The sequence below is a fragment of the Plecotus auritus genome, assembly GCF_963455305.1.
Source record: "Plecotus auritus genome assembly, chromosome: 5".
NCBI classification, from domain to species: domain Eukaryota; kingdom Metazoa; phylum Chordata; class Mammalia; order Chiroptera; family Vespertilionidae; genus Plecotus; species Plecotus auritus.
In genome coordinates this window covers 26,826,336-26,842,932 of record NC_137776.1, presented here as the reverse complement: position 1 = coordinate 26,842,932, position 16,597 = coordinate 26,826,336, and the positions used below count along the sequence as shown (strand labels likewise).

Genomic DNA, 16,597 nt, shown 5'->3' with positions numbered 1-16,597 from the left:
CAAGTAAAGCCATTTAGATGAAAAAGTCAGGAGAGGCCTTTCTTGAATTGATATTTTAGTAAAGACCTGAAGAAAGTGAGAAAGAGAGCCAGGAAAACCCTGAGAGTGGGAGATTGTTTCACGTAGAAAATAAGCAGGTACAAAGGCCCTGAGATACGATGTGCTTGGCATAAGTACAGAGCAGTAGGAAGTGTGGTGGGGAGGAGCAAGCAAGAGAAAAGTAGCAGGAAGGAAGGGGAAGCAGCAGCTGGGCCCACACCATGTAGAGCCTTCGAAGCTATGCTAGGACTTAGGATTTCACTTGGGGGGAAAGCAATGTTGCTTTGTCATCATCCTGGACAAGGATCACTTTAGCTGCTGTGTGGCTACCTAACTTAAAGGCAAGGAAGGAGGTACGAAGATAAAAGGCTATTCCAGAGATGCAACTAAAAATTAGGGTGGATGAACAAGGGTACCTAGACATTTGCTAAAAATGTTCTCTGCTTCGCAGTGGTAAGTTAACTTGGCTACACTCGGAATTCTGGATTAAGTGGATCATGGGTGGCACTGATGATCTGCCTGAGTTAATCCGGGAACTACCCTAAATGTGGACTTCCTAAGTAAGCAGGGGAAAATTTTCAACATGTTCCCAAGTGAACCCTTCCTCTCCTGCCTGCAGACATATTTTTTGACAATTGTTCTCATTCAGGTCCTCACTCCCTAATCTACATCTACGCCTTCATCCCACTTCTTGGAACTTGCTCTCTGAGGTGACATCTGCTAAGTCAATGGTCCCTTGCCCTCCTTGTGTCATCTGACTCGCCCTGTGCACCTGGTCCTGCTGACTACTGCCTCACTGAGACATGATTTCTCCCTTCCTCTCTGGCCAATCCTGGTGGCATCTGAATGCACCAATCTCCATGGGTGACCTCACCTACTCCACAGCTAATTAAAACCTAACTGCCAGGCACCTAAGCTGTTTGTTGTAGCAGCACTTTAAATAGGAGGTGCTGACAGCAAGCAATCTCATCGCCTTTGGGGGCTAGAGCTGTGCCCCTCGAAGTGAATTGGGAGGCTCTCCATCCATGGTAGAAGAAGAAAACAAAAAAACAAACTGCTTCTGGCTTCTAAATCTCCTAACTCCACACTTCACTGCAGAGTACGAGACCTGTACAGTCACTGCCCACTAGACAGCGACATCTGAATGCCCCACCAGCACCTAAAATTCAATCTGCCCAAAATTAATGTCAGCATAACCCCATTCAGAGTTCAGCCATTGCTTACATTGAATTAGTCACTAAGTGTCCAACTAGAAAGGAAATATACCCCAGCATCTAAGCAGCTTTCTATGATATCCTTAAATACCAATATACTTGCTAACATTTTCTGACACCTATTTGAGAGAAGGAAATCCTGGAGTCACCGTGCCTAGGTGTGCTAGTTGGAGGATAAAAAGATGTCCCCTCTGGAAGAGGTACAGTTGGAACAGAGAGTAAAAGGAGGGATCTGGGTTTAGCTATCTTTTAATACTCACAAATAATTATTCCACAGAGGACAAGTTTAATGCCATTATTTATAAAACTAACTTTAAACCATCTAAAATTACCAGAAAAAGGAAACAGAAAAATTGTATAAAGTAAAACGTGTTTAAAACTAAATTCAAATAAATACTATTTTTAGAACGTTCGTAGATTACTGCTTGCATTTTTCCTTACACCTTTCTTGAAAGGGCAGATGGAAGTATACCCAGAGTGATCTTACTCCCAGAGAGATGGTCTAGACCAGCCATGGGCAAACTACGGCCCGCGGGCCGGATCCGGCCCTTTCGGCTGTTCTATCCAGCCCGCGGAGCCGAAAGAGCGGAGGGTTCTCTTGCTCTCCCCTCCGCTCCTTTACTTTGAATTTATATTAGTTCACACAAACACTCCATCCATGCTTTTGTTCCAGCCCTCCGGTCCAGTTTAAGAACCCATTGTGGCCCTCGAGTCAAAAAGTTTGCCCACCCCTGGTCTAGACATTATTCTGAAAAGCATGGTCCCGGCAGAGTACAAAGGGACAGGGAGCTGCGACATACCCGTGCTTGCCTTGGCTCCCAGAGCCTGCACTGCGGCCATGGTATGCACGATGACGCCCTTGGGGAACTCGGACCAGGTAGGTGGCTTACCATCAACAGTGATGATGTGCCGCAGGCGCGGAGCTAAAGAAACTATATCCTGGAAACACACAAGCATTCACCATGTTCATTATTCTTCACGAAATAGCTTAGCAAATGGTCCAGATCACAAGGAAAGCAGTTTACCATATTCAATGAATTATTAACTTCTTGCCTCAAAATAAAGGGGGGTGGTAGGAATACCCCTTTTTCAGATGGAGAAATTATTGGTCTGAAATTTAAATTACTATTCTTTAGCACCAGATTTACTGGTATCTCTGCTCTTTGGTAAAACCCTGATCAACAAAGTTACTTCCTCACAAAATGGGCATGTAAACATAGGCTGCCTAAACTGCAGCGGAGCCAATCCCCTTATGTAATAAGAGGCTAATAGATGCAGAGGAAGGGTAAAGAATGGCACTCACTTATAAACTTGTGTATTTTTTTTTAATCAGAAATTATTTTTTAATGGGGAGTTATCCAGAAATTAAAGAAGCCCATTTTTCCTGTAGTTTCATAAAGTCTCTCCTTTCCCTTTAAAAAATTCTCAAAACTCATAATGACTCAATGCTTCAGAAATAAAATTATCAGTTTAAAAATAACCCTTCAAAATTAAAATTTAATTAAAAATAGACTAGAACATAGATGAGCACAATAAAGAAAAGGTTTATAAACTCCACCTTAGATATGGGAATATTAATAATTTTTAACTCTCTTGCACTAGTTATATGTATATATGAAATCCACTTTTTCTTTACTAAAGGAATAAAATGATATTCCTTTAAGTTTATAAAGATAATAAGGATTTTAAAGATCATAAAAGAACTAAGCATCAACAACAGAGCTCATGACACTGAAAATTCAAAAGTATCGGACAGTTATTAAAACAACTCCAGTCCTCACCTTCAACTTTGTTTGCAAGAGTTCTTTACTAGTAATGATGTTGGTCACCTCTGTTTCATTTAGTCCATGAACAATTGCCGGACCTCCTAGTGTCGCATACAACGTAACAACTATAGGGAAAAGAAGGACAAGTCAATACTTGAACATTTCAAGGGTACACTAAACGTAGGTAAAGCCTTTGAAAGTGTACATGAATCAGAAGGGAGCATATTGAACCCTCCATCATTAGATCCATAGTTTATGATCTAACTGTACTGTTTCCCCAAATTCTTAATATGCTAATTAACATTATGCCTACTTACCTTAATTTCCCCCAAGGTTTTCAATATTTTAAAATTTTAAAATATTTAATTTTATTTTGTTTCACCTATAGATGTTACTATGGGACTGTCATATTGGAAGTAATCATATCTGACTTCTAAAATGTCAAATCTCAGATGTTAACTATTTGGTACTAAAATATGAAAAAAAATATATACCAATACAGATAACACACTGTCAGATTTAAGTTATTACATGTTACAGTAATAGCATGAACAAGTATCAGTACTGCTTATCCCAAAACAGAAAAATCTAAAGAAAAATATTCTTTAAAATGTTGAAATTAAATAATATGGTAGATTTTTAATTGCTTTCTGCTTAACTCAATAGAGTAAGACTTAACGTGACTTTAAGAAATGATTATTTTAAAGTTTCTCAAAAGAAACACTTTATAAACCTAAACCTGTAAAAATAAAAAGGTGTAACAATTTAAAGGGGGGAAAAAACAGTGAAGGCATTTACAGCAAGAAATCTGGTAAAAGTACCTTTTCTGTTTCATCTAGAACAGGGGTGGGGAATCTTTTTCCTGCCAAGGGCCATTTGGATAGTTTTAACATCATTCTCGGGGCCATACAAAATTATCAACTTAAAAATTAGTCTGCTGTATTTGTTCAGCCATTTAATTAACTCACCCCTAATACCTTGGCAGGACCAGACCAAATGATTTCTCAGGCCTGATATGGCCGGCAGGCTGGATATTCCCCAATCCTGATCTAAAGGATAAGATAATGTCCATACTTAATATCACATTTTGGCACCAAGAACTCTCAACTAAGCTTCCAAGACTACCTCACAGACTGAGGCATCATGAATACCACTCAAACACAATGTAAAAATTCTCTATTGTTTAGCCTAGCACCTGGATTTGAGTATTGGAAGTATTTTAAAGGGCAACTGCTACCTCTGATAGAAGTGGCCTAGCAAAATGATGCCACCTTCAAAGGGGAAATCCTGAGAGATGATAGCAGTGTATAGACATGGCTCCTTATACCCAGATAGTCCCCTATTAGTAGATTCAAGTCCACTTACTACAGTGACTGCACCAATTGTTCCACAACTAGTTCCTTTTCCCAAAAACAGATCAGTAATTTTAATAACAAATTCTCCATTGACTGAATGCAAGGTGAAAAATAACAACAGAATTTTACTCGTAAGAGTGAAATATTTATAATAAAAGTCAGTATATCTCTCCCACAATAATGTAGGTCCACTCTTCCAGAAGACAAGAAAAAGAAAGCCCACGTACGCTGAAAGTTATACATAAAGCACGCCTGTGCAGCAATCATCCACTCGGCCCTGGTTTCACAGAAGATAGCAATGTTGGTCTTTGGTTTCTGACCCAACACCTGTAAGCCATTTCCAAAATTCAAAGCTCTAACGTAGACATCTTCATAGGAGAGCCAATTATAGTGTCCAAGAATAACCTGGTAAAACAAACAAAAACCATACAAATAGCTTTGAATATAACCAAAATATTCGTTTCTAGAAAGCCAGGATGTGTTCCGAATTTTGACAAATCAGAAAGTTACGTTTGCATGTAATTAAGCTATTTTTTAACAAAAAGTGGGTTTCAAGTGAAAAATCTGTTTTGAAAATTAGCTATTTTGTGATATCTTCTAGGACAATTCAAATTTTATGCTAAATCTTTAACTGTATTTTTTTGTGGGGGGGGGTGTTGTTTTTTGTTTTCAAAAATATTCAGGGTCTGACAGGATCTTAAAGGTCACATTTCTGGCTCAAGGGTCATATACTAATAATTCACTTATAGATTTTATTTACTTAAAGGATTTGGCTAATAATTGAAAATTTAGCCTAGTATCAAACATTACTGACACCAAAATTTTACTTTCTCTTTATTTATGAATTCCTGGATTCAATATCAGATGGTAAAATACAATACACAAAAAGAAAACTGGCCAGACCCAGGCTAAGAAAAATGTTTATGACGGTTCAATTTGAATGGCTGTATCTGACACTGGATAAGCGAAGTGAACAAGTCTCTTTCCGTGACCAGGTTTGGACCAGAATACTCACTGGCACCGCCAGACATTCAATATTTCATCTGTGCTTTCCAGAAGTTCAGGTAACATTGAGTCTACATTAGTAACAATCTCCTTTTAAAGCTGGTTAACGTATTTTTATCTTTAGGTTAGATCAGACTATAAATCCCCAACTACATACAAACTGATTTAAAAGCTCCTTTCACTGCAAAAATATATACTTCCCAAATATGGCTTTGTCATCAATATATGTCATACACCTTAAAACCATCAAACCATATTCATTTTCAAAAATGCATACAACATTTAAGAGATTTTCAGAAATAAGATGGAGATAAAAATTGAAAAAGGATAAATGCTGCCCTCTAGTGTCCTATTCCATAATGAACTTAAGAAAATACTTATTTTGATGGATAACACGACTGTATTTAAAACACTTATTTAATGTTAGTGGTCCCAAACTCTCACCTTGCTCTTCACCCCCACAACATGTTCAGCATGGGGAGCTCCAAAACTTCAAAAGGAGCTTTGTGGGGGTGAGAAGACAGATGAACATGCAGGAACTGGATTGCAATTAAGAATTTTACTCTCTAAAGATAAGCATGAGCTACCTCCTAGCTACTCCTAGATTCAAGAATCTAAATGTCTAGCTTTTAAGTGTCAGAGAATATATGCATTCCGAAAAGGCATCCTATATAATAAAAGCCTAATATGCTAAGTGTCCAGTCATCTGTTCAACCAATCAAAGCATAATATGCTAATGATATGCTAAGGCCGCTCAGCCGCTCGCTATGACGTGCACTGACCACCAGGGGGCAGACAGTCAACCAGTAGACCAGTCGCTATGATCACCAGGGGGCAGATACTCCAACTGGTAGGTTAGCTTGCTGCTGGGGTCCAGCCAATCAGGACTGAGCGAGACGGGCCAGACATACCCTGGAGCCATCCCACGGTCCCTCCCCGCTGGCTAACCTCCCACGTCCCTCCCCGGCCCCAATCATGCACTGGTAGGGTCCCTCGATCTGGCCTGTGCCCGCTCTCAATCTGGGACCCTGCAGGGGATGTCGGAGAGCCGGTTTCAGCCCGATGCCACAGGCCAGGCTGAGGGATCCCACCGGTGCACGAATTCGTAAACCGGGCCTCTAGTCACATATATAGTCCAAATATGTAAAGCCATATGATGGTGCCACCTTGTGGCAAAGAAATCAAATCATGAGTTTAATGCAAGTATAACCAAAATCTGACTTTCATTTAATTCTTTAAAACAATGAATCTTCCAGCAGTCACCTTTCCCATAAATGTTACATTTAGAGGACCTCATAATTTTATCTGACTTGTGCTGGAACAGTTTCTAACCCTAATTTTGTCCCTATGATGAGCCCAGCCTGAGATTAAATTTATTTATTCCCTGCCTATACTTCTGACAACTGCTAATCCAGAATCATAGATCTCACCACTTCCCTAGCATCTTCATTTTCTCACCCTCTGCCACCCTTCTCCACTTCCAGGTGATGATACTTCACTGAGAAATTAGAAATTAAACAGAAACTCCCTTAACTACCTACCACCAAGTTCAATAACCTTCACCCATCTGTACCAACACTGTTCGCAGCAGAGTCCCTCAGGTGTTACAATGGCTGAAGTGTCCCTGACAAAAGCCAAACTCACAAGGACTGTGCTTTGAAGAGCTTCCCAAATTTCTATGTCCATTCCTGACCACCCCTAGTCCACCTCTCCCCCTGAACTAATGAATCCCAACTAGGCAACCTGCTTCCATTCTTATTCCTCTACAACCCATTCTCGCTACAGTAACTAGTGTTGTTTTTTTAATGTATAAATCAGCTTATTGCTCTGTTTAATACTCCACAGTGTTTCCCCTGTCTGGTAGGAATGTATCCAAAAACCTTACCTGGCCTAAAGGCCCTAAGGGACCTAGTAGTGCAGGTTTCCCTGTGCTCATTTCCAGCCCTCCTCCCTTCCTGTAAATACAACTTTGTTCTTTCTGTCCTTCAAACTGGCTGGGCCAGGACAGGAACTAGGATAAGGCAAGGCGCCTGGGGCACAGAATTCAAGAAGCACACACTCCCTGGGTCTGTCCCTCTTCTCTGTAAACCTAAGGGGAGGATTAAGATTATCCCTATAGTAACTTCCCTCCCTCACATTTAATTGGCTGGATTTTTATTCCATGACAGGTATGATATACACATGTGTAAATATCAATGTTATCATTCACACTAACACTGCCTGGAACACAAGAACTTAATTTACTTTGCTCAGGAACATATGAGATTAGATGTTTGATAATGCTAATAATGAGCTTCCCTTATCTCAAAAGAAAACAATAAAAATAAATGAAGATAACATACAGAACATTCTATAAAAGCACATAAATAACCATGCAGGACCCTGAAGAATGAGACAGTCTATTAATATCAAGTTCCGGGTCACTGAGAGCCTAACCCAGGGATGGGCAAACTTTTTGACTCGAGGGCCACAATGGGTTCTTAAACTGGACCGGAGGGCCAGAACAAAAGCATGGATGGAGTGTTTGTGTGAACTAATATAAATTCAAAGTAAAGGAGCGGAGGGGAGAGCAAGAGAACCCTCCGCTCTTTCGGCTCCACGGGCGGACAGAACAGCCAAATGGCCGGATCCGGCCCGCGGGCCGTAGTTTGCCCACGGCTGGCCTAACCCCTATAGGCATCAGGACTTTTTTTTACTATAACCATTTAGAAGAGAAATATTTCAAAATTATGTACTTTCCTGCCTTCTTAACAAAGTACAGCTGGCTTCATTTAACCTTTCTCTCTACAAATAAAGATCATTATAAACAAACTAGAGGCCTGGTGCACGAATTCGTGCACATTAAAAGGAAATTAGAATAAATATTTTAATATCGCTATTCACTCTTTCTCTATAATAGAAGTGTCAACCAAATTCACAATCGACAATGACAGATGGAAACACACGTGTGATTGGCGCAAGAGCTTTATATGTATATCGCACATGCGTGAGTCAACTTAGCCTTTTATATATATATAAAATAAACTTGCTTAATTAGACCTGCTTTCTGATTTAGCTCAACTTTTTCCACCCCAGCGAAGCACCCCAACTTCTCTTTCAGGTAATTGTCAGCAACACGAAGCAAGTTATTATTGTAGATCACACAGGGAGAACAAAGGGTAAAATATTGAAATGCATCAGTGTTTGACTATATTCTGTGCAGTGAGAAAACCTAAAATCATTTTCAAGGTCCACCATTTCTTACTTCTTTTCAGTCAGGTCCAGTTTCTAAACCAGCCGTGGGCAAACTACGGCCCGCGGGCCGGATCCAGCCCGTTCGGCTGTTCTATCTGGCCCGCGGAGCTGAAAGAGTGGAGGGTTCTCTTGCTCTCCCCTCCGCTCCTTTACTTTGAATTTATATTAGTTCACACAAACACTCCATCCATGCTTTTGTTCCGGCCCTCCGGTCCAGTTTAAGAACCCATTGTGGCCCTCGAGTCAAAAAGTTTGCCCACCCCTGTTCTAAACTTTTTAAATCTCCGTTTTCCAGCTAATGAAAATAGGATTCTACCGAGTCTCCTATCTACCTACTCCAGGGCTTCTGTGAGGATCAAATGTGATGAGGCACTGGAAAATGCTTCATAAACATTTGGTTGAAGTGTAAAATGTTTGCACCTGGCTATAAAGCAAGTCATGTTCCTGGGCTGAAGAAATTGCAAGGAGGCTAGTTGGTAGGGGGAGGAAGCCAGGTGTTGCTATGTGATGTCATTACCCAGCGCCCACAGCCACCATTCCTGGGCTGGGCTGAGTCATATTTTGTGCCATGGGTTCTTGGCAATGTCGACTGCAACTGGGTGGGCTGTCACTCCGGGGTGGTGGCGGGGCCTGTGTCTCACTTGGGGGAAGCCAAGTGTTCTTTTGTTGGTGCCAGGTCCATGGTGCCATTTCTTTGTAAATGGCCAGTGTGCATCACGGCAGCTCCTGCATTGAGCGTCTGCCCTCTGGTGGTCAGTGTGTGCCACAGCAACCAGTCGGAGGGACACTTAGCATATTAGCCTTTTATATATATAGATTGTGGGGAGGGAGGCAGAGAAAGTGCAAATATTCAAGCAATCTGGACAGTTGGTAATCATCACAGTGATGGTAATGAGGAAGGCAGCCAACTTTTACTACCGTTTGCTAGGTGCTAAGTGTGCTGCAAGAATTAGCTTACTCAACTCTTTACAGTAACTCTAGACATAGTTACTATTATTATTGCTACTAGAGGCCCAGTGCACGAAATTCGTGCACGGGGGTGTGTGTGTCCCTCAGCCCAGCCTGCACCCTCTCCAATCTGGGACCTCTCGAGGGATGTCCGACTGCCCGATCCCAGTGGGATCGGGCCTAAACGGGCAGTCGAACATCCCTCTCACAATCCAGGACTGCTGGCTCCCAACTGCTCGCCTGCCTGCCTTCCTGATTGCCCCTAACTGCTCCCCTGCCAGCCTGGTCACCCCTAACTGCCCTTCCCTGCAGGCCAGGTCACCCCTAACTGCCCTCCCCTGCAGGCCTGGGTCCCTCCTAACTGCCTTTCCCTGAAGCCCTGGTCGCCCCCAACTGCTCTCCCCTGCCGGCTTGGTCACCCCTAACTGCCCTCCCCTGTAGGCTTGATCGCCCCCAATTGCCCTCCCTTGCAGGCCTGGTCCCTCCCAACTGCCCTCCCCTGCTGGCCTGATCGCCCACAACTGCCCTCCCTTGCAGGCCTGGTCCCTCCAACTGCCCTCCCCTGCTGGCCATCTTGTGGTGGCCATCTTGTGTCCACATGGGGGCAGGATCTTTGACCACATGGGGGCAGCCATCTTGTGTGTTGGAGTGATGGTCAATCTGCAATTTACTCTTTTATTAGATAGGATAGAGGCCTGGTGCACGGGTGGGGGCCAGCTGGTTTGCCCTGAAGGATGTCCCGGATCAGGGTGGGGGTTCCCTTGGGGCGTGGGGCGGCCGGGGCGAGGGGCCTGTGGTGGTTTGCAGGCCGGCATCACCCCCTGGTGACCCAAGCGGAGGCCCTGGTATCTGGGGTATATTTATCTTCTACAATTGAAACTTTGTAGCCTGGAGCAGAGCCAAACCTTCTGCTTGCTCCGTGGCGGCAGCCATTTTTTGGGGGATTTATGTAATTGAAACTTTGTAGCTTTAAGTGGAGGCCTGGGCCGGCCTGGGTGTGCAGAAAGCTTGGCTTCCTCCATCGCCGGGGGCAACCCTAGCCTCCTGCTCTTTCCAGCTCCGTGGCTGCTGCCATTTCTGTTTGGATTTATGTATCTTTTATCATTGAAACTTTGTAGCCTTGAGTGGAGGCCTAGGCCGGCAAGGGCAGGCAGAAAGCTTGGCTTCCTCCATTGCCGGGGAAACCCAAGCCTCCCTCCTGCCCTCTGTGGCCGTAGCCATCTTGGTTGGGTTTATTTGCATATTCGCTCTGATTGGCTGGTGGGCGTGGCTTGTGGGTGTAGCGGAGTGATGGTTAATTTGCATATTACTCTTTTATTAGATAGGATTTTACATATCAGAGGACTGAGGCACAGAGATAATATAACTTCCTCAAAATCACATAGCTATTAGTAACAGGATGAGAATCTGACCCAGGCAGCCTCATCCCAGGACCCAAGTACTAAATCACACTGCTTTGCCTGCACTAGAGAAGGGAGCTGGGATGTGACTGGGTAGAGGGAAGGTGAGCTGCTCACAGAAGACTGCCTCAGCTGCCATGTGAGTAGATCAGAATAGGGATTAGAATATTTTTGTTTTCTTTTGAGATAAGAGAGTCTCATTATTAGCATTATCAGATATCTAATCTCATATGTTACTGAACAAAGCACAAGGCCAGTTTTAAAGAGGGGGGGGATCAGACTCCTGCTTTTTTCTCTTGAGCCATTTGGTTTGGGTGCTACCTTTAACAAAGGGGCTGACAGAGGGGAACAAGTATGGAAAGATGAGCCAAGAGTTCTGGTCTGGGAGAGTAATGTACTAGTAATAACCAAACCACAAACCCTGGCCAAGAGACGAACCACTGCATAGATTAATTGCGATGTTAATGTCCTAGAACTCAGAAAACGAGTATCATGCACTATGTAAACAGGGTAAAAAATGTGACTGCAACAAGAAATGAGACAAAAGTAGGCATTGGGGATGAGGAAAAGAAAGCAAAGTCAACCCCCAAGACCAACAATAAGGACTTCTATTATATTTTTGGATAATTTAGAGGGAATGTCATAGTGAAATCTCTCTGTAAGCACACTGATTATATAATTCCTTATTTTCTTCTCTCTAATGTGTATAAAATACAAGAAAAAAAATGTAGTGTTGTTGGTGGTTAGATCACCATGTCTGAACCAGCCTTGGGCTCTTTTCTGTTATTCTTTGCGACTCTGTTCTATTTCAGGTACACGTACTTTAGAGATGTTCTGGAGATCCAACAGTTTCACTGTTCATTTCAAAAGATGATGGAACAATGCACTTGGTGCTGGGGAGGCTGCAGTCAGGAGATGCTGACACATCCCAGGTGCTTAGCTCTGTGACAGTCTCATAAAACCATATGACATTTAAAATGTAAGACATCAGTCCCGAAAGAGCTTGCCAAGCCTCTGCTTCTTTGCTTCTGTCTTTCTACTTGTGCCCCCTAGAAAGAGGCCTGTCTTGATGACGCTGATGCCCACCTTATTGTGGGCAAAGTTAGAGCAGAATCATCACACTGCCTATTTTCTTCCCTTACCTCCCCACTTGTAGCTCAAATACTTTTAGGATAAGATGGAAACAAAGCTTCAGATCATTAATTGGAAATAAAGGTTTGAGTATCTTTGCTTCAAACATATCAGATACACTCTAGGGTTAATTCCCAAAGCTCAACCCCTCAAAACGAAGAGGAAACCTTTAGATATTGCTACCTCATTAGCTTTCTTCTGCTAATTAAAGATTGTCTTCAAATATGGAAACTATGAAATGAAGACACACTTCGTCAAAAGCTAGGTCTGCACTCCCAGCTGGCAAGCACTCCGAGTAGAAGCCACATGGCCTGCACAACCCCACTCTTACATCATCTGTGAACGGTCCCCTTCTCACTGTTCCTGCTGCAATACAATGGGTGCATATAAGAGACCAAGAGGGAGAAAAAAGCCTACCTTGTTTAACGTGCAGTGGAAACCCACTGTCTAGTCTGCAGACCTGCCCACAGCTGCCACTCAGACCAACAGAAAGCAGCCTTAGCACAGCACCCTTTCCCACTGAGGAAGGCTAACAGAAAATATCTGCCTCATCTATTATCCACAAAACCTAAAAATTAATTCACTTTCTAATGAGCCTAATTTCAAACCAGGAAATATAATAGGATTTCTGTACCAGAGTTTATTTCAAGACTTCTAAAAAAGTTTGATGAATCGCAAATAAAGAAAGACAGCCTGGGTTCCAGTTCTGGCTTCACCCATTGCTAGCTGTAATGGCCTTGGGTAGGTTACTCAACCTATCTGTGCCTCCCGGTTGTCATCTAAAGTAAGTCTGATAACACTAACTCATAGAGCTATTGTAAGTTTTAGCTAGGTTGATATATGTAAAGCTCTTACACAGCCTTGCTTCGAAGAAATGCTAATAAATACCAGCCATGATCATTATCTCCATATTACAAATAAAGAAACTGAGGCAAATTTGCTAAATAACTCTTCCAAAGTCATATAGCTAGCTAGTAAGTGAAAAAGCTGAGATTTAAACCTGTACTCTGGATCCAGAGTCCAGATTCTTAACCCCTGTGTTATACTGCCTCTAGGATGTCTTATCCCCTGCTTCAAATCAATAATGGCAGGTTCTTCTGTATTTGTGAAGAGAAATTCTTAAAATCCATGCAACTGCCACAACCCAAGGACAAGACATGATAAGTGTCCAATGGAAGCTACATTCAAATCACAGATAGCAGGTGCCACCCTAAAACCTAGAGCGATCTCAAGCACACAGAGGTGCTTCTGGAACTGCCAGGAGTTTGGGGTTTCATACCCAAAACTGCCCTAGACATTCTATCCCAAACCTTGGTAGGCATGCAGGTGCAGAAGTGCCCCACACCAGCAAGAGTTCTTAATGTCTTTGTGCAAATTCAGGACAAATCGATGCTGGCGACTACAAAGAGGTTAGAACACAGTCTAGCCCCCTTCCTACCCTGTTTCTCCTGCCATGTCAGCGAATTCCAATAGAAGTAGGCCAGTCTTGTCCCTTGCCACCACTTCCAAAAGTTCATCTTATGCATAGAAAATTCAAAGGCAACGAAAGATCACCTTACCTTTTTAAAAATTTTTCCATTTGGTTGTATTTCATCTTCCTCATTTAAAACTTCACGTGTTCCCAAGAGTCTTTTGTCCTTAAATTTGTTTTTGGCGTATATAAAAACTTTATCTAGTGTATCACAGCCAGGGTATAATACTGAGGCCAAGCCATCCACACTGTTAACAGATCTGTATGCAGAGTCGGGTTTTGAATTTACAGGCTTTGCTTTAATTCGGTTTGATTTTTCTTGTCTTGACTCAGACAAAAAATAATATGGAATGTATGTTAAAATAGTATAAAGTGATATGATAAAATGTATTAAACATAAAAGAATGGGGTGGATGGTCTGTTTTAGCTTCATGGTTGATGGTTTTGAAGATACGTGGTTATTCATAAGTGCTCAAAATGTAGAAGTAACAGATTTCCGTAAGAATCTAAAAGGAAGAGAAAGAAATTAGTTCAAAATCATTTTAAATAACTTTAAAGAAAAATTCTTCATATTAGATAGACAAATGAAGATTTTTTTTCCCCCATCAAGCAGCAGCTAGTACACTGGTCGCAGTCAAGTCCTACCCATGTTTGATATCTGTGAGATTCGTCTGTATTTTATCTACTAACAATGGAGTTACCACAGAAAAGTTTTCACACCATTCTGAAGGCAGCTTTTCCAAACTAACCCCAAGTATCCACAAACATTTCCCAGTGGCCAGGAGGGAGCAAGCCAGAAGACCTACAAATGAATGGAGACCAAAACTGTACCCATTTCCTGTTCTTCCGTGTCATTACATTAAGGATGGCAGCACTTTGCATCTTCACCATAGCCTCCTCTCCTGGTCCAGAGGAACTGTTAGTCTCTGCATTCTTTCCCAGGGAGCTCCCCCTCTCTCACTCTAGACAGCAAAAAGCAACTGGAGTTAGCAAATATGAAATTCACTTCCCATAGTGGTTGGTTCTAGATACTTTTCAATTTAGACAGTTTAAACTGTGAAGCAAGAAGGCAGTAAACTTTGGTCATTTTATACATTGCATTCATCAGATTTATTGAGATACTACTCTAAGTACAAGGAATGCAACAGTGAACAAAAGTCTTAGTCCCTTTCCTCATGAATCCTACAGTCATTAGGAGAGGTAGATAAATACACTGTATGTAGGTAGCACCCAGGATCGGCTGTGCCCTCTGCGGAGCAACAGGATGCACACTATAGAAAAGATCAACTTCTCTGAAATAGGCCAGCCAAGTTATTAAACAAATAAACAAGCAAACACCACCACTGCAAGAAGCTATAGAAAAGGGGAGGGAATCAGAATTCAGAATTCAAAATTGCTATAAAGCATGTAAAATAGCCAGTTTAAGTCCAAGTTACAAGGCATGCAAATAAACAGGAAAGTGTGATCCATATACACATATGGGGAAAGCAGGCAACAAATCGTTCTTCAGAAGGCCCAAATGTCTGATTTTTGCAGACAAAACATCAGAACAGCTATTATAATAAATATGTTCAAAGAACGAAAGGACATGATGCTTAAAAAATTAAAAGTCTAACTCTGCAGTTTTACAAGACAAGGACACCTCCAAATCTGCCCACGCACAGCTGGTAAGAAGCCAAGACTCCCAACTGACCAAAGCTCTGCTCACCATGCGGAGCTGTTCCCTGACAATGTATTGAGTAGTACTTTGGAGAATGAGTCCAGAGAACCTGGGGTTTTGCCATGGGCATGGGGAACCACTGAAGGTTTCTGTAAAGGAAAATGGCACAATGAAAACAAAGGTCCTGCCACTTCCAGGCATCAGAGCTGCAAAGAACAGATGCACCTTAGGAATCCAGAAGAATGATCTTATCTCATGAAATTTAATTTTGTATGTTTGCATTTTGAATTATAAAATAATCTTGTGATAAAAAACCCGTTTTTATCTACAGATGACATGACTGTAATGTATAGAAAATTCTAGGGGACTTCTGGTCAAGATGGCAAAGTAGAGATGCATAATGAACTACTTCAGGGTAAAAAAAACGCTCATGTCTGTAATTTTATATCACAACATTTCAGTTAAAAAATGTAAATCAAATAATGGCAAAATATTAATACTTAATTAAGTGGTGAGTATATGGAGACTCAATATATTATTCTCTCTACTTTCCTGTATGGTTTTCTTTATAATAAAAAAGGTTTTAAAATGTCCCCCCCCCCCACAAAAAAAAAAAAGAAAGAAAATCCTAAGTAACCCACTAAAAAACTAATACAACAAAGAGTTCAGCAAAGGTTGCAGGATATAAGATGAGTATACAAAAATCAATTGTATTTCTGTGCACTAGCAATGAACATTCAGAATATGAAGTTAAGAAAAGAATTACATTTACGATATTTAGGATTAGATATAACAAAAAGTACAAAATTTGTGCTGTGAAAACCACAAAAATTGTTTAAAGATACTAAAGATGTAAATAAATAGAAATACATCCTGTTTAAGGATCATAAGACAATATTGTTAAAATGGCTACATTCCTCAAATTGTTGTAGATTCAACACAATCCTTATCAAAATCTTTGCTAGCCTTTATACTGAAATCTGTAAGCTAATCATGAAATTCACATGGAAATTCAAAATAGCCTGAACAGCCAAAATTTAATCTTGAAAAAGAACAAAGCTGAATTCAAAACTTACTATAAAGCAGTAATAATCAAGACAGTTTGGCACCAGCAAAAGAACAGACAATATAGGTCAATGGAATAGAACTGAGGGTCCAAAATAAACCCTTATATCATGAACAACTGATTTGCAACAACATGACACGATAATTCAATAGTGAAAGAACAGTCTTTTCAACAGATGGTGCTGAACAACTGGATAGCTAGATGTAAAACAACAAAGATAGACCCCTATCTTATACCATACAGAAAACTAACTCAAAATAGATCATATAAGACCTAAAACTAAAACTAAGTACTGATCACTACTAAGT

The 16,597-nt window shown here is 41.4% G+C and overlaps 1 protein-coding gene across 1 annotated transcript in view; it reads right to left on the bottom strand.

The window, feature by feature from the left end:
• Positions 1–16,597, bottom strand: part of ACSL3 (acyl-CoA synthetase long chain family member 3) — a 59,797-nt gene that overhangs the window by 22,320 nt on the left and 20,880 nt on the right. Inside the window, exons 2-5 of the mRNA XM_080670868.1 lie at positions 13,652–14,069; positions 4,602–4,779; positions 3,035–3,144; positions 2,054–2,192 (exon numbers count right to left, since the gene is read on the bottom strand). Of these exons, the coding sequence (XP_080526994.1) occupies positions 2,054–2,192; positions 3,035–3,144; positions 4,602–4,779; positions 13,652–14,029 (805 nt within the window). The 5' untranslated portion in view covers positions 14,030–14,069. The remainder of the gene's footprint in view (positions 1–2,053; positions 2,193–3,034; positions 3,145–4,601; positions 4,780–13,651; positions 14,070–16,597) is intronic.